The sequence below is a fragment of the Manis javanica genome, chromosome 3 (genome assembly GCF_040802235.1).
Source record: "Manis javanica isolate MJ-LG chromosome 3, MJ_LKY, whole genome shotgun sequence".
Taxonomy (NCBI): Eukaryota; Metazoa; Chordata; class Mammalia; order Pholidota; family Manidae; genus Manis; species Manis javanica.
In genome coordinates, this window is record NC_133158.1 from 118,100,429 (window position 1) to 118,124,305 (window position 23,877).

Here is a 23,877-nt window from a genome sequence, read left to right on the forward strand (position 1 = left end):
CACAAGAAAAGGGGACTGAGTAGTCTGGGAGAGGAGTGAGCTAGGTTTTCTACTGGAGGCTACATTTTTTTTTTCTGACTTGCACACATCTTCTTTGTTTTGAATAATGGAGATAATTGTACATTCAAGAGATCACACTCTACATCCCATGAACAATTAAGAAATCTTATTGCAGGCAATCATGAGAAAATGTGAGAGAAGATTACCCAGAGAGACAATGGAAATTATACATCTTCAAGTCCCTTACCTAGCGTGCTAACCACCATTCTCTTTTTCCCAGGGCCTAATTGTTGATATGCCATGTCTCTCTCAGGGCAAGGCAATGTTCTCCCCTAAACCCCGTTCATATGAAGTCAGAAAGTTGGATGGGTTCCTCTTGGGAAACTGCTACTTCACTGATTTTGATTCCATCTGTAGGCTGCCATTTACCAAAACTAGGAATAGAACAAGTTTTCTGTATATTCAGGCTGCAAGATTCTTTGTACAGGGAGAAAGGCACACTTTAGATCATTTGCTTAATTTGATAAATATTTATTGAGCAATTACCATATGGCAGACATGGAGAAGCTAGGGATCAAACAGTAAAAAATATACAGTCGCTGACCTTAAGGCCCTATGTCATCTAGTCAAGCCAGATAGATAGAGAAGGAAACAAAAAATGTGAAAAAAGTGAGTAAAGATAACTTTGGGGCTGCTAGGTAGAGTTAAGCAATTTGAAGAGTAAGTGGAATTTATGAGGAAAAGAGTTTAGAGGAGGCATTAGTCGGGCTGATGGACAAGTGTGAAGCCCTGCATGTGGGCAAGGTCATGGGTTTCTCAGAAAGCTAAGGGGGGCTGTTCACAACTTGGGGAGGGGAGCAGTAGGCACGTGGATTGGGAGGGGGTATGGCAAAGGATCGGGCTGAGAACGTCTGCCAGCACCAACCAGCCAGGTGTTTTGAGTCCTATTCTGAGGATAAGGAACAAAGCCTTCATCTGACAGCAATGGACAGCCTCAAAAGTGTCTTAATGACATGGGTGACAAGTTCATATTCGCTTCCTTCTCATCACAGTGAAATGATGCCTCCCTCTCCAGGGACTATCTTTTTTGCCCCACTAGGCCCTCAGTTGCATGATGTAACAATCAACATAATGATGAGAATAGCCAGTACATACCGTGGTAACATGTGCCTGGCACTGTGTTAAGCATTTTACCTGAGTTATACCATTTAATCCTTGCAAGACCCTATGAAATAGATATTATTATTATTTCTGACAGAGGAAACTAAGGCACCAAGGTTTAAGAGCATGCCCAAGAATATATAACTTTTAAGTGGTGGAGCTGGAATTTCAATGCAAAACAGTCTGCTTATAGAGCTCAGGTGAACATGAGCCTAGGAATGAAAAAATCAGATACAACTTGCAGCTCTGATTCTCAGTGACTGTGATCAAAGGCTGTCACTGGCAGCAGATTTCCTTGTATTTAAGTGAGAAGGATGGGCCAATAATCCCCTTCCTCTACTCTAATATCAAGTTATTTTATTTTCTCATAGATTGTCAGCAGATAAAAAGGAATTGAGCACAGCAGTTTGACTCTTATAGTTCCTAAGGCAAAAAACAGAGTTACAAGAAATTAGCCCTACAGAAGAGTGTGATTTCTCTGAGGGGTAATTTCACATTCTCTCCTCTTCTCCCTCACCACCTCAGTCTTCTTTCCCAAGGCTGAAAATGGAAATCCAGCAACAGAGTGATTTCTATAAACACGCACTGACTGTCAGTGGGTCAGAAAACACAGTGTCACTGAAACGTTTTCCCCACACGTCTCTGTCATCAGGCTTTGTTTTCTCTATGGTCCATCGGCAGTGACGACTATCGGCTGTTTTCTCTCTGTCAAAAATATGTCAATTTCCATCTGTCAATTTCTCTGTCACTTTGAGCTGATTAGGGTGAGACTTTTCATCAAAGAAAAATAAGCAGTTCTGCAAAGGCAGGTGTTAAAAGTTAACAGAAGGATTCCATATTAAAAATGGCTGAATTATGTTTCCTGGGTTTGGAGCAGCCAGTAGGTAGTCAGGAAGAGAGTTGCCTTCTCCTGAGTTTACACCACTGTCCATAATACAGAATGGAAGTCGTGGTTGGCAAAAAAACGTCTAGAGAAGAGGAGAGAACCATCCCATTCTAGCACCTCAGGTTGCCAGGGAGTATCAGCATTTGGTTGGCTTTTGATACTAGAAACGTCACTCAGTGGTCTCGGCCTCAGAATTCTTAGACTTCCTGGAACCACAGGTTTAAAGTTTTGGCAAGTTTGAGTCATGGCTTGAGACTCTTGTTTCCTTAGGAAAAAAACTGAGGAGCAAATGATTTACGGTATATTCTTCTTCTGGAAGAGCTTTCCAACCCCTGGCCACTGAATGGACTTTGAAATATGCCCACAGGGATCCTTTATCCAGGGACAATCTCTGAGTGCTTATTATTCACTTTACTAGTGTTGAAGCTCTTTAATCATTGTCTCTACATTTGCTTTAATCTAGAAACTGTCAATTTATTAGCTCATGATGTGCCTGAAGCTTCTCACCATCCTACTGGAGAAAGACAAGTACAAATTCAAAAGATGTTTCTAAAAAAGCCAATTGATGTGAAATTAGGATATGAAGAGACAAAATAATTTAACAATTATAATACACAATTAAAGTTCATTTCTGAAAAGAAGCATTCCACATTTTAAGTGGAGTAAAACCATTTCTAACTCCAGTCAGTAATAACACTTGATGAGTGAGTAAAAGAATTATTAATTTTAAACCTGAAATTATCAATTTCAAAGATTTTTAGCACTTAAGTTTTGAGAAGTTACCCAGATGTACATTTGAGATTGGTTAAGAAACCAAAGACTATCAGGTAAATATACCTACATGTATATTTATATTTTCATATATATATATATATGTATATATATATATATATACATATATATATATACCCATATATTTTATATACCCATGTTTTTTTTTTCATGAGAATGATCAGAGCATCTAGAAAAATAATGTTCAGGATACAGGGATGCAGGAGCCCAGGAGAGCATAAAACCAAAGCAGTATATGGGACACATGCTAAAGAGAATACAGCATAAAAGAGCCTAGGGTAAAAGTACTGAAAGAATGATTCCACCTTGAAATAAAACTGTGATATTGTTGGCTTCTAGTAACCTAGAGATGGGTCACAGCTCTTCATATGGCTGTATTCACTAGGAGCTCTGCCTGTGACATTCCTGATCTGTTGCTATTTGTCTCAGATCTTTCTCCCAGAGTTGTTTTCTCAAGTAAAATGGTAACTTCTTTCTTCTTCCCTTTCTTACAGAAGAGACCTTAAAAATTACCTAGTTCAACTCATTCACTTTACAAATGAGGAAACCTGGGCCCCAGGAGTTTCAAGCAAATTGTTCAAAGTCACCCAGGTAGAGAGTAACTTGGACTGGATTAAATCCTGGATCTTCTAATTGCCAACAAGAGCCCATTCTTCCTCTCAAATAATCACCATTTTGCTCTTAATAAAAGTGGTAATTTCTGCAAAAGTAAAGGAATACTAGAGATGATTCTCAAATATTAGACTTTAAAATTAGCAGTTGAGATCTATGGTCTATGTAGAATTCTGGATACTGGGAGGAAGACAGAATCATAACCTGTCTTTTCAGGAGTCTCAAAACAATCTTCCAGCCCACTGGCTAAAATTAATAGGCTCTGCTTGTCGTGTCAATTAACCATCCTGTCTGTTATCACTTTCTTGTCAGAAGTAGAAATTAGGGATTCAGAGGATCTTAGAGATCACCAGGACCTACTTTCTTATGAATGAAAAAGCTGAGATTCAAAGAGAATATCTTACAAAATCACAAAGTATTAGAAGAGGCATATTTAGTCAACTTTATTTTTCCTTTGGAGAAATAGGAGAAATACAAAAAGTACCTACTGTAACACCTGTGTTTCCCACCACCCATAATGGACAACTATTCATATTTTGTCATAGTTATTTCAAACAGTTTTATATAAGAAATAAAACTATGATGATATAGTTGAAAAAAATTTTTTCCCAACCATAAGCCTCATCTCCCTCCATATCAATCTAGGCACATCCAGTATTAGAAATCTGTGAGTCCTTGCAGTCTACTTTGTATGATTTCATATACACTATAGATATTAATAGATGATAAAAATTCTCTGCTAGTGCCTGGGTTTAGGGATCCTTTAATCAAAGCTATTCCAATTTTGTTTGGTTGTATGTTATTCTCCCTAGACATATTTAGTAGGAAACTACTGTAAGATAACAAAATTGTGAACATTTTCAATCCAGCACACCTATTTAACAGGTCAGAGAGGTTAGGTGACTTGCCCCAAGTGATATAATGTCACAGTCCAGTGAGAACCCAGAGATGTCCTTCCCCCTATACCCAGCTCCATAGTTTCTTTTCACTACCTGATTGTCTTTTCCTCCTATTGTAAGTGCTGTGGATGTTTTCCTGCATCATTGTTAGAAAGCCACATTTCTCTCCCACACCTCCATTCAGAAAAGAAACAATTCTGGGGTTGAGAAATCTCATACCAGAAACAATATACTCTTTAACTTCACACTTTGTTCTGAACAGCAGGGCAGCCAGGCAGACACCAGGCTCACACACCATTATGAATCTGTCAGCAATTAGAATTCTAAACCTTACGCGGCTTTTACTTGCTTCAATCAACGTGTCACTGCAGTGAGGATTATCTACTTTCTCCACATAAACATCAACAGAGGTGAGTGCAGTGGCTTGCGTCCTTGGGAAGACAGACACCGCCTGGTAGAAGGTTAAATAGCATACAGTGCAGACAGGAGGGATCTGGGGCCCTAATGGGCCATAATTGAGGGGGCGGGGCCTACACAAGCCTTTGTGTGAGGCTTCAGAACTCTGCTCTTTAGGACTGGGAGACATTTTGAGAGATGCAAAGAGACTGTTCTGTGCTTCTCCTTCTCCACTTCCTGGGCTAGAGAAAGGAACAAAAAGAGAAGAAACTGTGCCCAGGCAGTATTTCCACTCAGAATCAAAGGACCTTGGAAATCAATGCCCAACTCCCTCACTGAAAGGATTGGAAACTGAGATCCAGAGAAGGGACGGTGGTGGCCAAGACTACCTCATGACAGAGCCCAGGGTCTTGGCTCCGAAGCACGTGCCCTTTCCACCTCCCCACACTGTCCCCTGCAGGGGGTGGGGGGTGGAGAGGACTGAGTAATAAGCCTCACTCTCCCCACAAATTCTCTCTCAGCTTTCCACTTGCACCCAGTGGTGTGAAAGACCAAGCAACACAATGCAAGCAGTGTGAGGCCAGGGCAAGCCCAGGGTGTCAAGCACACCTGGAGAAGAGTCTCAGCCTGCCTCAGGTCCCTTAGGAATTTAGAGAGTTTGTAAGTACACCAGTAGAAATTAATTGGATTATTTTTTAAATTATTATTTAAGGAATTTTAGAGTTAGGTAGGCAGAGACAAAGAAGGTTTGGTATCCTCTAACAATAACAGCTAACATTATAAATAGAGGAGCTTATGCAATCTTCGTAACAACTTTGTGAGGTTAGCACTATTACTTTAGTCTTTATTTTATAGATGAAGAAACTGAGGCAGAGTGGTGGGTAACTTGCTCCAGATTTGCATATGGTAATGGCAAAACTAAGATTTGAATCTAAATGGTCTGGTTCTAAAGCCTCAGCTCTTACCAAGAGTGGTGTGAGTGACCATCCTTATTTGCCTGGGACTGTTTAGTTCTTGCAATCAAAGACCCATGTCCAGGGAAGCCCCTCAGTCCTAGAGAATCAATAGTCCTGGAGACCAGCAAGTCCTGAGACAACTGACTGCCCTGCACATAACTGTACTGACTCATTTATTTGTTGACAGTTAAGCCCAAGCCTCAAGACATGATCCAATTAGTTGGGTTACTGTACCTGCCTTTGAGCCCTTGGGAGGCTGTGGTCACAGGGAAGAACTGAAATATGATTAAGTGCCTAATACTATACTCAGAAATCTTCAGGCTTTATGTCATTTTAATTCCCACCCTGGATGCACCCTGGATGAGGTAACAGATAAGAAAAAAGAGCTCAGAGAAGATTGGGTCCACTGCCCAAGGTCTCAGAGTTAGCAAGCAGCAGTTCCAGGATCTGAACCAAGACAAGCCAGAAGACTTTGAGACTTCTTTATAGGGAAATGGATAAAATGAGTATTCTCCAAATTTAATCTTACCTGTTTGGTTTTTCCCTCCCTGACACACACCTCTCTACCACTCTTCCCCTATACAGGAATTATCACCTAGAAATTTAACTGTAACTCTTGAAAATTCCCTCCGAATAGAGCTCTGCATTTCTTCCTCTTTCCCACTCAGACATGGGATATAGAATCAGCTGGTCAGAATTGGGGCCAACACTCTCAATGCCCTCCCCACTCCATGCTATGTCCACACTGACCCCCAATGAGATTATTGTTCCTCTATCACACTGTGCATGTATAGTTCCTCCCTGTCCTGTGGGACCAATGCAAATATTACCTTCCCCTCTGCACATCCTAATCATTCTCTCTTCTTTACCTATCAATCTTTTACCTTTTAAAAATAGGTATGTCAATCTGCTTTATTCTAGAGTCACAGTGTGCAGGGGTCATGGGAGGGAGTCACGCCTGGCTCTCTTGCTATGCTGGGAGCCCCACCTGGGCTTTACCGTATTTCCTTGCTCAGTACCCCCCGGTACCAGAGACAGCACCTGCAGAGTCAGTAACTCAGATGGCTTATTGAATGAATATGTGTATGCATCAGTGTATTTAGCTGTTAAATATAATGTTTGTATATGGAGATTTGGATAATGAAAACAAATATTCAGGATTTTTGTGTATGTCAGGGGATAATTTTTTTGGCACTTCCAGGCCAGGCACTAATCTAAACTGAAGCAAAACATTAAGGCAATTGGCTAGATGATTGCATCAGGGCCCTACTTACATAAAACTTAAGTATCTTCACAGAATTATTTATTGTTAAGAATAATGATTTTTAGATGGTTTAAATAGAAATAAACAGAGGGCAGGGAACCAGTTTCCACTTTCTTGATAATGACCCAAACTTACTGTGTGACCTCTGGTCCTCTTTCTGCTCAAACTACAGGATGATGGAGGTAGAATTACCTGATTTCTAAGAGCCCCTCCAGTTCTACATCCCTATAATCCAACAATTCTAATAATTAGAGCAATTTCTTCCCTCCACAGGAACATTAAGTTCCCTACTGGTATAGCCTTGGCATATAGAAAATTCTGGATGAATAGTAATATCAATAACACATTGGTAAAGGACCAGCTGAAATCACCTGAGGAAGATAAGGGTGTTCCATTTGAAGGAAGAAAGCCAGAGATTCTGGAGGGACATGATGTGTGAGATGCATGCTGGGGGGTTAATGAGTTTGAGGCGTGAAAAACCCAAGCTTCAGGGCGACATTCCCTGGCAGCGTCAGCACAGCCTGTCTCCATGCCCTCTGTAGCTGAGGTCTATTTTAGAATGTACTCATGCCTGAATCCTCTAACACAGCTGTGACTGTCTGTTCACTTTCAGGCATGGCTCTCCATTCAAGTAAATGGCTCTTCATCTTATACTGACAGACTGGAGGAAAAGCAGCTAGAGGAGGACTGGCCTAGATACCATCAGAGTTGATAGGTGGCAAAAGAAGTGGAGTTTATTGAGATTGAGATGCAGCAAATTTAGCCCAAAGGACCAGGTAAGATAGAAAACTACTCAACGAAGATCAGAAGCAAATGGAATGGGAAGTTTCACTGAACAGCCCCACCCATCATGAAATGTTTCATTCAGCATTCGTGAGCCCCTCAAGACTGCTTTGCCATTAACGTTCCTTTCTAGCTAGGACATAACCTCTTGAGACCTTAACCCATGGAAAAAATGAGAGCACAGATGAGTGGCTTCACCATGCACCCACTCTCCTCCCTTCTGGAATCCTTTCCATGGCCCGAAGTGCAGAGCTGTCAAGTCCTGCCCTGAATGCTTTGGTTAAGTGGATGCCCAGCCCAGCTGAGGAAGCTGTGTCAGGGTCGAGTTAAGCTCTCCAGCTGCTGGGAAGGGCAGAAGTGGTCACCATGGAAACAAGCCCCTCATCAATCATTTCCTGACTCACAGGAGATCATTGGGATGCAAAGGAGACTTCAGTCCCTGGAAAGGTTCCAACTTTTTTCCCTGAAAAGAGCTGTCTGACTGCATTCTTGAAAAAACAAGGCAACTGCTTCCAAAACAGAGTGGCAATGAGTAGGGTTGCTTCTGTTCCTTGAATTTAGGCCTAGGTGCTATGGGCCTTAAGCCTGCGGAGGCAGGAAGGCCCCCATCTGTGTGGATTTTGCTACTGCAGCCAGCTCTACTTGATACAACTCAATGTCTATGAGAGAAGAGAACTTTGGATGTTATCTAGTTAAAACTCACTTTTTAAAGGAATAACTGAAAAGCCAGTGAGTGAATAACTTGCTCAAGGCCTGTGAAGCGAATGGGAGAGTTGGGACTAGAATCAAGGTCTTGCACTCCAAATCTGTTCCTCCTTCAACAATTCTGGGGCCAGAGTGGATTTTACTGTGAAGCTAACAAAGATTAAATTTCAAAATACTACCTTTCATGGGTCTCTTTTGAAGGGCCTTAGCAATGTATTCCCATGGCCATTTTCCCTTTCTTTTTATTTTCAGAATTAAAATATTTTAACAGCAATTGGTTAAGAATACTGTTCCTTTTTATTCTGTCTCCCTCTGCATCTTTCTCCCCTCCAGCTGGCTGTTGGGATGGCCATGGGCATTTGTAAGACTTAGCTAAGGGGAAGTTGAGATAGGTTAACATTTTAGTTAAGGTTTCCTAGGATGTAATTATGTTGTTTCCAGTCACTTTGATGAAGAGTTATTGTTTGCCTCAATGTAAAGCTGGCCTCCAAGAACACTTCCACAACCAACTAGCACCAAGATTAAAAGGAAGGGCAAGGCCCAAGTTCAGTTCCTGTGATGATACGAATGGACTTTAAGGCATCTGGTGTAGGAAACATGAGGAGAAGGACAAGGTTAAAATATACAGCTGGAAGGCAGTCTAAAAATTCTTCCAAATCTTGTATTTCACGTGTGGAAGAAACTTGATAGGCATTTGGTGTTATCAATATGAATTGTAAAGCTGAATGAAACTTTTAAAACTATCAATAGTAATTTAAAAAACATATTTTCACCAACTGAAAAAAATTGAATTATCTATTCTCTTTACAGAAAATAATTTTTAAAATATCATAGGAAGAGGTGATTGACCAACCTGTAGTTGACAATGGGCATGGAAAAAGTGTTGTACATGTGTGTTAATTAATAAAAGTATGTTATTTTTCTGGAGTTTTAAAATATTTTTGTAGTATTTGTCAGGTTTGTAATATCTATAGATAGCATTTGAATTGATTGAGATGTATTTTGTCACCTAAAAAGATTCATTTTTTGCCTAATTTTGGATTTATAGTATTATATTCTTTTTCCTTCAAGAGAGCCTCATGTCATATAAGCTGCATGAAATTTGGGTCTTCCCCCTGCCTCTTTAATGAGTTTGCATTAATCACAGGATTATTCAAAATGACAAGATATGTCCTGGGTGGATTTTGGTAGTCAGGATTCCATCCTTATCAATCATTTGAGCACTATCATCATGGGATTTCAGCCATTTATAAGAGTGTCAGAGTCTTGCTTTGTGCACAGAAACAGTTTCCCAATACTAATCTACTTGAGTCAATTCCATTGCTGGTAACAGGAGCAAAGCCTGATAATACTTCACTATTACTCATCAGCATTATGTTTGCATACTGTCTCCCAAGCAACCATTTAATCTCATTTAATTTTACCAAATTCAATTCATCTTCTGGATATTCACAGTTGTGAGATACGCCTGGAGGACAGGTTCTTCTAGCCCATGTTTTAGAAAAAGAAGACTCAATTATAGTGATGAATTATTAAACTTTGAACTATTCAAGTTCATCTCTGATATTAGAGAGCTGATAACAGGATCACATAAGACAACATATACACAATATCCTAACCCAGACGCTAGGACATGAGTGCTCAGAAAATGTTCGTTTAATGTTAGATGAGTCTTTATCCACAGATGAGCACTTGCCAGCTTGGACTCGTGAAGCACTAAGATGCCTGGAGGCATTTCTACAGTTCCTTGAAAGAAAATGTGGTCACAGTATACAAGCTTCAAATTTCTCTGCTCCAACATAAACCATGAACTGTAAACTTGAAGCAAGAAAGCCAGCCCGTAACTTTCTTGCAAACTTGAGTGATTAGGAAACTTTACTGAGAACAGGCTGTTGAGGTTGATATGTCATCAGAAAACCTAACTGACTCTCAACTTACCTACTTCCCAGTGACATGACCATGGTCAAGTCATTCTACTTATTTCCATTTTGATCTCTTTCCCTGCAAAGCAAGGACATTATTAACTTATGCTCTTGCAAGGGAAACATTATATATATATAATAAATATTATATATATTATATATTATGTATATAATATATATGTAATAAATTTGGAGATGTATAGACAATGAGTTATTACTTTTGCACCAGCAAACTAAGATGGAGAAACCAGCAGATAATTTGTCTTTCCTTCCTTCCTCCTTTCACAAGCCCCATTGCTACTTTGCTCAGAATTACTAAGTGCAGACAAGTGTGACATGCTTTAATGACTCCAGAACAGAATGTATATATTTACAACCTGGTTAATATAGAACTAATTGCATATTTGACAAAAGACAAAAAATAAGAGTTGCTGGGGAAAAGCTAGGGTTATTATGCATCTTTATTTTCATAGAAGAGAAATGAGATGGAAACTAAAGTTGATAGAGATAGTAGTGAAATATAATAAATGTTATCAGTAGAAAAGTGAAAATAATATAACATTTCAGGAGGAAAGTGTGACGTATAGTGAGTGTGGACTAAGTTTCATTCTTTCATAGGAGGAAGTCAATAGATAATGCCTGATGATAAATAAATACATGTAAATACGAATATATTTTTCAGAACCAAAAAGAAAGGCTCTTAAAATAAGTTACCACTAAGTTAGAAGAAAAGATGAGAAGTTACTGGTTTCTAAGCTCTTCTCTATCATTTGATGTCCTTTAACATTTGATAAAATATGGAAGAAAAAAATAAACAACTCAAAAAGGTATGTGGTCTTGTTTATCTTGGGTGATGTCAAGATAGCATCAGATATATAATACTGCTTTTATTAAAGATTTCATTTTCAACCATCTCTTTTCTTCATGCTATACTTGTGCTATTCGGTGGATAATCACTGGACACATGTCACTATATGAAATCAAATTTATTAAAATAAAACAAAAATCTCAGTTCCTAAGTCTCATCTGCCATATGACATGGTTAATGAATACTGTTGGGCAAAATAGAATTATGGAATTTTTCCATTGCAGAAAGTCCTAAGCATTCTCATTCACACTTAAGAGTTTAACTGCCACTCTTTCTTGAAGGACTCCCTGACCTTGTCTCTAGCCAAAGATCCTGTCTCCTGAGCAACATGTGTTCACATATACCTGATGATTAGACAGGAGTGTTTTCAGTTGATGCCCCATAGCCTTACATACTCAACTCATCCAAATGTGAATACATTATATTTCCCATGAAAGTCATTTTTATTTTTTATATTCCCTACTGCTGGAATCATTGTCTGGAGAGTCACCGGATTCCCACTCTACTGCTTGTAGCTCACTCTCTTTGAAGCCGACAGAGGTCTGGGGGAGCCCCAGCTCATTGCTTCTTTCTGACAACACCTCTTCTGGCCAGAGTATCCATCAGGTCATCATGTTCTGCTCACTCTAGGTGTGGCCTACACTTCTGCTTATTGAGCTCTGTAAAACCAACAAGGCCCTCACTGGCACCCTGGGCCTGAGCAACACTCAGCTAGTATTCTCTATGATTTTATTTTTAACCCAGTCAAATGCCATTCCTCATTTCCTGTAACTGTGATACATTCTGTGTGTGGCTGTGTTTTTTATGAAACCATAACAAAGTCTGGAGAATAAAAAGGCTTTTGGTAAAATCAAAATACTATCTTTTTCTAAAGTTAGAGAGAAGGCCTACGATGGTCTGCTGCTCTGCAAAACCAGACCGCAAAAAGGCAGTGGTTTCACAGAAGCTTAAACATGTGCTACTGAAATGGATGGAGCCCAAAATGCCTGTGGCATCAGTATCATAAAACACATTCACTGATTGCCTAACACAAGAGAAACTGGGATACCTTCAAGGAGTTCACACTCAGGGGAGAAAATAGTTTAACAGTTATCTTTAATGTAAGTCATGTTGTACATCTAGTAGAATGGCCAACTCCACATCTGCTCTGACCTTGCTCTAGTGGGCCTTTTATATTATAAAACTTAGACAGCTAAATACTAAAATTCTGATTCTTCTGTAGCTGGATTCCAGATGTGATTAAGCTCTGACTCAATCCAGATCTTCTACCTCTGAGTACACAACCAGGGCCAAGTATCTTAGCCTCTTTGTCCTTTGCTTTCTTTGTTTCAAAATAAAGGTTGTCATATTGATATGCCCTTGAGAGAGTTATATGAAGATTCATTAATATAGTGAATTCAAAGACCTTAGCATACTGCCTGGTATCTGTAAACACTCAGCAAACTTTCACAGTCACTATGAAGAGGAAGAACAGAATGTCCGTCAGACGTCCTGCCTCAGGATCAGTAAAGAGAAAGGCAGTCCACGGTGTCCTATTCACCTGGTAGGCACAGACCCAGCAGATGCAATGTGGTTGCAAAGCCAAGCAGGTCTGGTGGAAGTTCCTAATCATTAGACTGTGGCTGAGGTGGTGTGGTCTTGCTGTCTGCTGCTGGTCTAACAGCTTCTTGATTGCCTAGCTTCCCTTATATGGCAGAGATAACTAATCCTTTTCTGGGCCAGTTTTACAGTAGTGTTCTGGGAATCATTTTTGGAGCCCCAGCCTATAGCCTTTCTAATAACACCGTAACTGTTTAATTCCATATATTAGAACATTTTGTCTTTAAAACAGTGAAATGATTTATAGTACGTGAAATTGATCCCAAGCTCATTTGGGCAGAATGGGAGAAGTGTCAGCATGCCTCTAGCACTAGCAAGCTGTGGTAGCTTCGTGAGGTCTGTGACAGTAACTGGCTTGCATCTCTCTCTAGTCAGGATCTCAGGTTCCTCAGTTATAAAATGGAAAGGGGTCCTGAAGCAGGACATGGAAATGGCATTTAATTTATTCTGCCAACTAGGAGAAGTTTCCTCCACCACTGTCTTTCAGGACCACCATGAAATAGGTGGCACAGCTGTCCAGTTTAAAGTGATAGAACTTAACATACAAACCATTTGTAAATCAGGCTCAGAAAATTTTTCCCCAGTCCATTGGTTGTAGGAAACTCACCATGAAGTCATAGATGTGGGTTGATAGAAAGAAAATGTAGCAGAAATAAGTACCACGGCTCTTAGGACACTTGCTCATACAACTTACTTGTGCCTTCAGACCTGCTTGAGACTTACCATGTATGGATCATCTCCAACTGAGATAGAGTGCTGCTGTGCGTGCCCAAATCTATGACTTGATGGATCACACAACATTCAGTTCATTACGGGCAGCTTAGGCTGCCCTGCAATGTGGTGGCCTATGGTCAAGAGCTCAGTCTTTATTAGCGTCCAGGTCCAGTAGTAATCCAAATGGAAAATTGTTACCTAAGAGAATGACATTATCTTGATTACAATTCTAAGGTCTATGTAGTGATTCATCTAGAGGAGCTGTCAAAAGTTTCCGTGCAGGATCTCCATATGCCACAGCTACTTCAGGCACCATGGGACTGCTGGATATAGAGTCCAAGTGATAAAACCCCAAGGGACAAAACAGTTTGCACAGAAGACTGGACCTAGTCAGATCCTTGTCCTGTTCTGTGCCCCACTCAAAACTAGCAACCTTTTGGATTACTTGGCGAATGGGTTCAAATAGCAGATTCAAATGAAGCATATGTTGCCTTCAAAATCCAAAGAACCCCATTTGGTATGGTGGCTCTTTCTTAGTAACAGTGGGGCAGAAATTTGTCATTTGCCTTAGGAGGTTATCTTCATATGTCCCAGACCACTGATCCCCTAGAAAAGTCAGTAGTGTGACTTCTGGTGACCAAAGCATCAGAACCTGGTGTGGGGAGGCTCTATTTCCTTACACGTGTCACACAAGTTTTAGAATAGCTGCTACTTCCTGTTCACCTGGTTAAATCAACATGATATCATCAGAGAAACAGTCCAGTGTGATGTCTTACATGACAGAGAGGCAATCAAGTTCCCTGTTGACTGAAATATGACAGGTTTAGGAAGTTGATATAGCCTTGAGTATACTGCTTTTCCTGAAAGCTGAAAGCAACCTTCCCCCAATGATCTTTAATAATATAAATAAATAAATCAGCAAGCAAATAAATAAAAACACTTGCCAGATCAATAACAGCATACCAAGTGCCAGGGAATGTATTGTTTTGCTCAATGAAAAAAAAAATTCATATCAACAGCAGTAGTTGGAATCAGCACCTGATTAAATGTATAATAATTCACTCTCATTCTGTAATGTTTCTGGACTTATAACTAAATTCAGCCTCTAATACATAAGCTAAAAGGTGTGATTCATGAGAAGATGTCATACATCCCAAAATAATTCTGAAGTTTTGCCATTTTATACCAGAAGAAAACTGGAAAACATATGGGAACTGATCCTATGGGTATTATTAGATCAGGATGGAAGAAATACAATGTTGGAGCAGACGAAATTTATTGATTAGAGCGCACCAGGCTAAGGTTCTGGATTCATTGTTTGAGTCACAAGGATGGTTCTAATAGTGTGTGTGGTTCATGTTCTACAACATGGTCCCAAAGAAAATACATACTGAATGAAGTTGAAATGTTAGAGGGAGACATCCAAATGCTCAAGGAGATTGGGTTGCTCAAGTGGGCTACGGAAGACCTTCTCACTACCCTCTAACTGTGCCTGGTGAGAAGGTCCAGAGACACTTCCTTCAGGAAAGCCATGAGGAATTAATTGGTGAGGGGAATCCCAACCTTCTTCAACAGCTCCATTGTGGCTATTGTCTGTAGGCCAAGAATGACAATGGAAATTGTTGCCACTGAATTGGGTAATCTGAATTCAATGAGGGTAATGGCATCTTGTGGTGGCAGGTACTATTTCAAGTCAGACTTCAGCTCACTTCTGCTTATACAGATGAAATAAGACTTTCCCACCTACTCTGCTTTAGGAACACAAATGATCAACTAATTAATGCCAAAAATCTCTGTTGATCAAGCCATTATGATTACTGCTTTGGTTTAGCTGTCCATCATGGCAACCATGCCCACCTTGTCCTCTATACCAAACACAGAAATCTCACTTAAAATCATCTCACTTAAAAATGTCAGTCACCAGATACTATAGAAAATTTGACACTCACAATAAATTTGAAACTTACATAAAGTGTTAAACAGAACCTTCAGCAAAAATTTAACAAATAAATTTAAAAGTCCAAAAAGAAAAGCAGTAATTACTAAGAGCTAGTAAAGGTCCACTATTATATTTATAAATATTAAAGTAGTCTCATGTGTTCCTTACATGAGCATGAAATTGCTAAATCAGAAAAAAGCATTCTATATTATATATAGAATGAAGATGACCATAAATTTCATGTGAACCAATAGCATGACAAAGAAAAACTGGATTTCATTAATAACATATTTACAAATGAAGAACCACTACATTCTAATCTGTACTAGTCAGCCTATATTTGAAGTGCCATGCCAGGGTTGAATACAGTTATTTTAAAAGAAATGTTAACCAGATAGAATAATCCACAAACAAGAGACAAGTTCAATAATGGCCCCGGAAGAACAGTTGTTATAAATGGGGCATTTGTGTCAAAAAACTAAAAGCAAACTACTTTTTTGGAAGTGTACCAGTTAGCTGCCCTTATATGAAGTGTGACCATATGAAATAGGAAATTGATTTAGTTTGGGTAACTTCAAGGAAAGATCAAAGGAAGACCAAATAGATAAATTTCCAGGGAGGAAGAATTGGGTGCAATATTCAGAGAAACCTTTTACTTGCTGAAACTGCTTAGCAGTAAAATTAGTTGCTGTAAAAAGCAAGGAATTCTCTGTCCTGGGAAGGTCTTAGTAGAAAAGGAGTCTGCTCCTACAATATATTTTGGCTGAGGACATTTCTGCAGCAAGTAGCAGGCTAAACTAGATGACTTATAAGGTCCCCTCCAATCTCAGTTTCAGTGATTCCACAAAGAGTAAGCAGGGAATGTAAAAGGAAGGAAAGGGAGTTTCTGAGATGCATGGGATAGGTACTGTGGACAGGATTTGAGACTAGGTGCTGGTACAGAGAAATTGATCCCCAAATATTCTCCATCCATAATGTGCTGTTATGATCTCCCAGGTCTACCTAAAAGCAAAAGAGTTAATTAAGTGGACCTATTGTTTTCTCACCTCAAATTAATCCAGCAACTATGATGGAGATGATATATCTTTCCCTGGGAATGTAGATGTATGGAAAAGGCAGTGGGCCACGAATGGAAATTGGAAGCTTTAGAGTTTAATCCCTGTATTGCCAAAAATTCACTATCTTCTTTTTGTGCAGTTTCTCACAAATTCCACTTGGCTTCACTGAAAAGACCTAACAAATGTTTACTAAGAACTTTTTAAAACTGAGTGTGGAATAGCCTATCACATACAAGATCCAGGCTCAGGAACAACCTCCTGACTTTGCCTCATATTTCACATTGGTTGCAGCCCTAAAATGAAATATAGCTCAGAGTTTTTTGAGTTCTTTTGTTTTGTATTTGGTTTTGAGGTTAAAACAAGGGTTTAGCAGAGGATAACATAATCTGTCCTTGTGGCTACAGAATTATCTGATGGGGCTGCTAGAATCAAGTGGAATAAAGTAAGTATTAATTAGGGCTCGGTCACTCCCCAGGCCTCAAGTGGAGTTAGTCTTCAGTCTCTGGGTAACTGGTATCTTCAAGGAGATCAGGAGGCCTGGCCGCTAACCGCTTGGGGAGCATGGGGCACGGTGTGGGAGGTGCAGACCAAAGGTGAGTTTACACATCAGTGACTAAAGTTTCCTGCCACTAAGCATAAGAAGTCACTCATGAGCAGCGTCCCTAAACCACAGCTACAGGATGTGGGCACAAGCCCTTGTAGAATTGCTGGCGAAGAACCAACAAGCATTCATCCCTGTGCAAATACTTGGGCTTTTTTGTTGTTGTTGTTGTTAACCTTTGAAAACCACAGGCATTAGTCTCTCTCTTTCTTCCCCTTGGCACGAGTCATGTTCTTTTCTCCAACTCAGTCTCTTGTGTGTAAAGAATTTCTAAGGCACTTTAAAGCCTAAATTTAATACTGTTGCCCTCCCTTCTCCTGCCCCACAAAATGCCAAGCAGAGGTAAAACTGCCTTACAAAATATCTGCTGGCTCTGCTGGCTTCCGCAGCTTTGTTTGAGCTTTTTGATCAGATAGGAAATCAGAGAACTCTATAAGTGACCTTAGCCTTAAGAAACTACAGGTACTTTCTGGAAATTCCCCCTAAACAACGGTGACCAATTGTTTTCTCATCTCAGAATTAACCCCATGCCTATGATACACTGATTTAAGTGATACGCTTTTCCCTAGGAATGGAGATATACAGAAAGAGAAGAGGTCCAGGAATGGGAAATTGGAAGCTTTAGAGTTTAATTCCAGTACTGCCCAAAAATTTACCGTTTACTTTATGAGCAATTTCTTTTCATTTTCTAGGGTTTTGCTTCCTGTGCTGTGAAATGAAAGCATTGGGTTAGATGATTTCTATGTTTCCTTAGCCCCAGGGCTCTATGAACTGACTTCCTTAGTAATGCCTCAGCTAAGGGACAACAAAAATAGACCTCGTGGTAAAAGACCTAAAACTTATAAACTGGCACCTCTTTTCTAACTCAGAGGAATGCCAAAGGTCAGGCTTCTAAAAGAGCCCCTATTTCCCACAGAGCCATGTGACCCTGGAATCGTGGCAGTTCCCCTCTGGAAGATATTAGAGAACCCAACTATGCCTCTACACCCATATGGCACACAGCTGGTGTGGAAATCCAAGCTGGACCTGTTCCCTCATTGGGATTTTTTTTTAATGAAGGAGACGGCAGGTGGTCATTAGAGTCTAAATTAATAGGAAAACTTTCTAACCATCGGAACTGTCCAAGATGTACCAGAAGACTGTAACCAATCTGTCAATAGATGTAATCAAGCAATTTCTGAAAGGAGACACATTGGGGATTTTCTAGAGGGATTTTCTGAATGGGATAAGGATCAGATAAAGACCAACAACGATATCTTTACGACGATATACTTAACACATCTTGTATCTCATCTTATTCCCAGTCAAACCTGTGATGTCCTTTTGGGAAACTTCATTGGCATAGTTCAGATGAGGGTCTGAAGGAAAATCCCAGGTGTGCATCTAGGTCCCCTGTTTTGTGGTTTATGGATGCCTTTTTTGGTTACCGACAGTCTGTGAAATGTGAAGCGGTTCTCATGTTGTCTGAGTTCACACCTGTGCATGCTAAACAACTCTGGTGTTATTAAATGCTCATTCTATCATTACAGACTGAACCCCAGGGTTAAGAGACATCGGTCTTCTAACTGATCTATTCAGAATTGTTCTAGTGATGATGCTACACTATGTCCTTCAGAAGGTCATTTGCAAAAGTCCAGCTTAGGTTACAAGGGGGACATGTGTGCAGAAAAGAAGTCAATTGTCAGGCTGATCTTTCAATGGTAACTCAAAAAAATGTACTGGGCGATTCAGAGACTTCTGCCAACAAATGCCACTATCTTGAGGCAAATGGGGATTTTTGGGCAGAAGTGTTATAATAATTTGCCAGTTATGCCTGCCTCAGAACCACTGCCAAAACAATCCAACGACTTTTCATTCCACTACTGTTGACAGGACAGCTAAGGATTTCAACATTTCCTTTTACAGTCTGAATAGAAGTTCCCTGCCTTAGGGACTGTAACAATATTTGCCATCATGGGCAGAAAAAAGTGGGTGCTGGGAACGAGAAAGACAGGGAGGGAGAAAAATACTAATGGAAGTAAACAAAGACAAAGACAAAATAAATGAGGACTATTCAAGGTTTAAGTTTTAAATGCCTGCATCAAATTGATGTTTGTGAATGAATCAGAGGACAAATCTTTCAAATTGAGGAAGTAAGCTTTATGAAGAAAAGACTTTAAAAATAGACCCTGCATGAGCCAAAAAAAAAAAAAAAGCTGGAATTTTTAACTTGAATACCAACCAAAGTGTCTCAAGTTTGGGTCTTGGGACAGACAGAAAGCTGATAATGAAAATGTATACGGTGTTCAACATTCAAAGCTTCTTTACCTAATAAATTAAACAAAATAAAATTGAAAAATAAATTTGAAGAGAAGAGAACATATGAGATCACCTCGAGCTATTCAGAATTAGACATAAGTCAGGGAGACACAAAGAGGAATTAAGAGAGAAAAGAGCTTTGGAAACAGAATGAGTTAGGACAGTGTTTTTTGGAACATGCTCCTCAAAACCCTCTGGGAACCATAGATATTCCACTGCGGTAATACTGAAACTCATAAAGGTCACAAGTGGCATTCGCATCTCCACTGGCATCCTTGTGGCTGGATATGTCTCTGCTGTATATGTTGGGTGTCCCAAACAGATTTCATTAGCTATGAAAAAAAAAAGAGTTTGAACAAAAGTGCTGCAAAAGGAAATGAGGTATTACAAGTTCTTGATCAGAGAGTGATATAATCAAATTGTGCTTTAGGAATCTGGCAACCATGTGCAGGATGGCTTAGAGGAGGGTCAGCCTTGGAGCAGATATCCCAGTTAAAAGGCTATGGCAATTATCCCGGTGAACAGTATTTAAAACTTGATCTAATATTAAACTTGTGAGAATGGGAAGGAGAAGTACGTAAACAATTTTGAAAGCAGAATCAACTCTAAGTTTGCCATTTGGGCATTGAGATACAATGCTAAGCCACGTACAAAGGTGGTACTGCTCTGGTCTGAAAGTCTGTGTCCCTCCTAAACTCACATGTTGGAATCTTAAAACCAGTGTAATGGTATTAAGAGGCAAGGCCTTTGGGAGATGATCAAGTTGAGGGCAGAGCCCTCGTGAACGAGATTAAAGTTGTTGTGAATAAAGCACAAAAGTGCCCTTGGCCCTTTACCATGTGAGGATATAGCAGAAAGGACAGAACCTCGGAAGGGAGCCCTGACCCTGACCATGCTGGCACTCTGACCTCCAGAACTGTGAGAAATCTAAGTTTCTATTGCCTATAAGCCACACAATCAATGGTATGTTGTTACAGCAGCCCACATAGACTAAGACTGATACTATATAGAATGTATTTGAGAAAGAATTTAAAGGAACTTCAGAGATGATTAACTGGAACCATAAAAAAATATACCACAGAGAAATTCAGGATTTGGAAGACACTAAATATGAGTAGATATTGGCACATTGATCGGATCAGCAGACAGAAACATTATACTGAATTCTGAAGAAATATCAGGAATGGGAATATGGACTTGGAAGGCATCCTGATTAAAAGAGTAGCTAAAATAACCCCACTGAAAGAGATCAGAATCAGAGGGCTGAAGGTCAGGACCCAGAAAATGCAAACATTTAGTGGACAGAGGAACAAGAATCCAGAGAGTCAGCTCTGAGTTTATGATTAGGTATTCATTTGATAACATTATTTGATGGGTTTAGGAGAATTTATTTTCTCCTAAAAAAGATTTTAGGAAATTTGTTTATTTTGTATATGAGGCCTGAAGTATGTGTCAAGCTTTCAGATTTCCTAAGATACTAAATATTCAAAAATCATATGACACTATTTGAAAATAATTGTTTCAGTCCAAAAATATAGTGGGCTGAAGAAGAATATTCAATAATAATATATGTATGGGTGATGTACTTATACACCAGAAAGCATCTCAAAAACCAATACTCCCACGGGCAAGGGAATAACCAAGCTTGTTGCGGTTTCCAATGAATGACATCAGCCCCATGTAGGTCTCAATCAAAATGGGTTCAGTTAACACCATCAGCCCCTTTTCTCTTCCAGATTCAGTGGAATTCTTGTGGGCACTCTGGATAGCTGGAACAAGCTTAGACGTGAACCCAGACAACTGAAGAGGAAAAGAAGGCACAGAGTTAGTGCATGTCAGACACACCTCTGCCCAGTCCATCCTCACAAAAGTTGACCAGTCTCCTAGGACTATAGTTATTCTTAAACAGAAATCATTTCTCAGAATTGTTAATATTGCTTCTGTTAGTCTTTTAATAAATCAAACAGTTAATTATGTACATAATAAAATTATCTGCCTCATCTTTATTTTTTATTATTCATAGTTTGTACAACATTAAGAAGTCAGTTTAATAAATATTTGCTGATAGTTTATTATGAATCAGACACCTGTTGGGTGCCGCTAAGTGTTTGAAGGCAAGTAGGACATAGTCTGCCCTCAAAGAAGTGACACTCTAATAATCTAAGAAATGAACTTGTAATGACTGCACAGAGTTCACGAAAATAAGCAGCAAAATGAAGCACAGATGCAAAAGGAACAGAAAAGAGGGAGAAATTGTATGAGATAGAGGATCAGGAATTACTTTGAAAGGAGACTCTTGAGACAATCCTTGAAGGATTAATAGGGTTTCAACAGGTGAAATGGGGTTAGTTAGGGAGGGCTTAGTTGACAGTTGCTGGTTTTTCAACCCAACATCCTTCCCACCATATGAGATCTTTTTCCAATAAGAGTACCTCAGTTCTCCTTTGGAGAACCACCCTCTTTCATTCAACCCAAATAGATTGCATGGAGCTTGCTTTAGCACATGATTCAGACCTAAGCAATTATAGGAACCCATTCCTCCGGTCAGAGAGATTGGCTCAGGTACAGACACATGGCCAAAGTGGTGGTGAAACTGATAAAATACAAGCCTGGAGGGAATCGTGGTCATTTTTGCCACACACAGTGAGAACCTGAGAATGAAGCCAACGAAAATGAAAGGCTAAGACACAGAGATGGATTATTGACCAAGTCCATATGCATAATAGACTCCAAAAAGCACTTAAAAAATTGTGATATGCACTTTCTTAAATTAACAGAGTTCCCTGGATACCAAAGGATACATTAAATTCTCATCAGAAACCATGACTTCAGAAAACATGAGTGGAACCTCCAAGCATCTCCCCCAAAATATCTATCAACCATAAAGGAAACAACACTAACTTTACAGAAGAGAAATTCAGCATATACATCTTTAACAGGTGGTTAAGGTTAACACCCCTCATAGTAAGACATACAGACATCATGAGTCAGCAGTATCATGTGATGAAAGGACACAGCATCGGTTCTGTAGTATTTGTGCCAAAAGAGCAGACCTCAACCTAATTATGAGAAGACATCAGGCATTTTGAGCAACATTATACAAAATAGCTGACCAGTATTCATCAAAGCGGTAAGGTCATGAAAACAAAGAAGATTTAAGAAACCATCACAAGTTGGAGGAGAATAAAGAGACAGAACCACTAACTGTAATGTGGAATCCTAGGCTGGATCCTGGAAAAGGCAGAGGACATTAGGAAAACAAAATGAAACAAAAACAAAAACAAAAGGTGACATTTGAATCAGATCTGTTGTTTAGTAAATATTATTATACCAATATTTAATTTCCATGTTTGGGTTACTATACTATAGTTACATAAGTTGTTGGAAGAGTTTGAAAGACATACACAGAAATTTTATTTTTGTAATTTTTCTGTTAAGTCTAAAATTATTTAAAAATGAAAAGCTTTCAAAAGCTGGATTAAAAGAAATCCTAAACATGAGTTCTCCAAGATTGTTGAAGTTTACAATTAATCAAAGAAAAAGATTTAAAGGAAAAGCAAGGCAAGAGGACATTGTTATTTAGTTCTTTTGTCTGTATATTTTTTATATAAACCTATATCAAAAGTATACAAGCATTAATGAATTTTCATTAAGATTGTGTTTTCTGACACAAACTACAGAGATAAATGGAATGATTGGAAAATTTCTAGCCAAAACAGTTAAATAATCTTTAACTTTTTCCATTACTTTTTCTGAATTTCCACTAGATAGATTCTTTTCTATGCAAATAACAAAAATTTGATTTTTGCCCACTTTCAATTTAGCCATTTTAGGTTTTCTTCTCAGGATATTATTGTTAATATTATTATTTTCCTGAGTACAATTTTAGTTGTTAACTTAATATTGTATTTAACTCTATTAAGATTAACTTTCCTCAGGCCAAATTTTGTTTCTTAATGTCAAAAATAATATGTAATGCTTCAGTTTGCTTACCAGCCATATAAATTTACCAAGTGCCATTTTAGTTTTAGCTACTTTAATTTTGTGCATGTATATGAATTTTGTCTATCAGTATTAGTACTGTAACCTAAATTTCTGTGTCACAAATGAATGAGCATCTAAATCATTGCAGAAATATTGATGAAGCCCTGCCCTATACTCCAGATATGTTCTAAACACACAGGTAATCAGCAAGAACCCTACTCTCATGGAGCTTATGTTCTTATGGTATGAGACACAAAGTAAAAGGAAATACAAGTGATTTGATGGTTATTTTGATTCTAGAGGGAAAATGAAGTGTGATAAAGGAACAGAAAAGAATGAGATTGAGGGTGACTTTACATATCATATTCAGGGCAAATCTTTCTGAGTAAGTAAGACTTGAACTAGACCCAAAAGATGAAAAAGAGGCAGTCCTGCTGAGA

At 39.1% G+C, this 23,877-nt stretch overlaps 1 protein-coding gene across 2 annotated transcripts in view; it reads right to left on the reverse strand.

Annotated features, from left to right (window-relative positions):
* Positions 1 to 23,877, reverse strand: part of TPRG1 (tumor protein p63 regulated 1) — a 230,714-nt gene that overhangs the window by 86,634 nt on the left and 120,203 nt on the right. Inside the window, exon 6 of one of the 2 annotated variants that reach the window (XM_017652467.3) lies at positions 20,772 to 21,253. The exons of the other annotated variant lie outside the window; for it this stretch is intronic. Within the exon in view, the coding sequence (XP_017507956.3) occupies positions 21,059 to 21,253 (195 nt within the window). The 3' untranslated portion in view covers positions 20,772 to 21,058. Of the gene's footprint in view, positions 1 to 20,771; positions 21,254 to 23,877 lie in introns of those variants that run through there. 2 annotated transcript variants of the gene reach the window in all.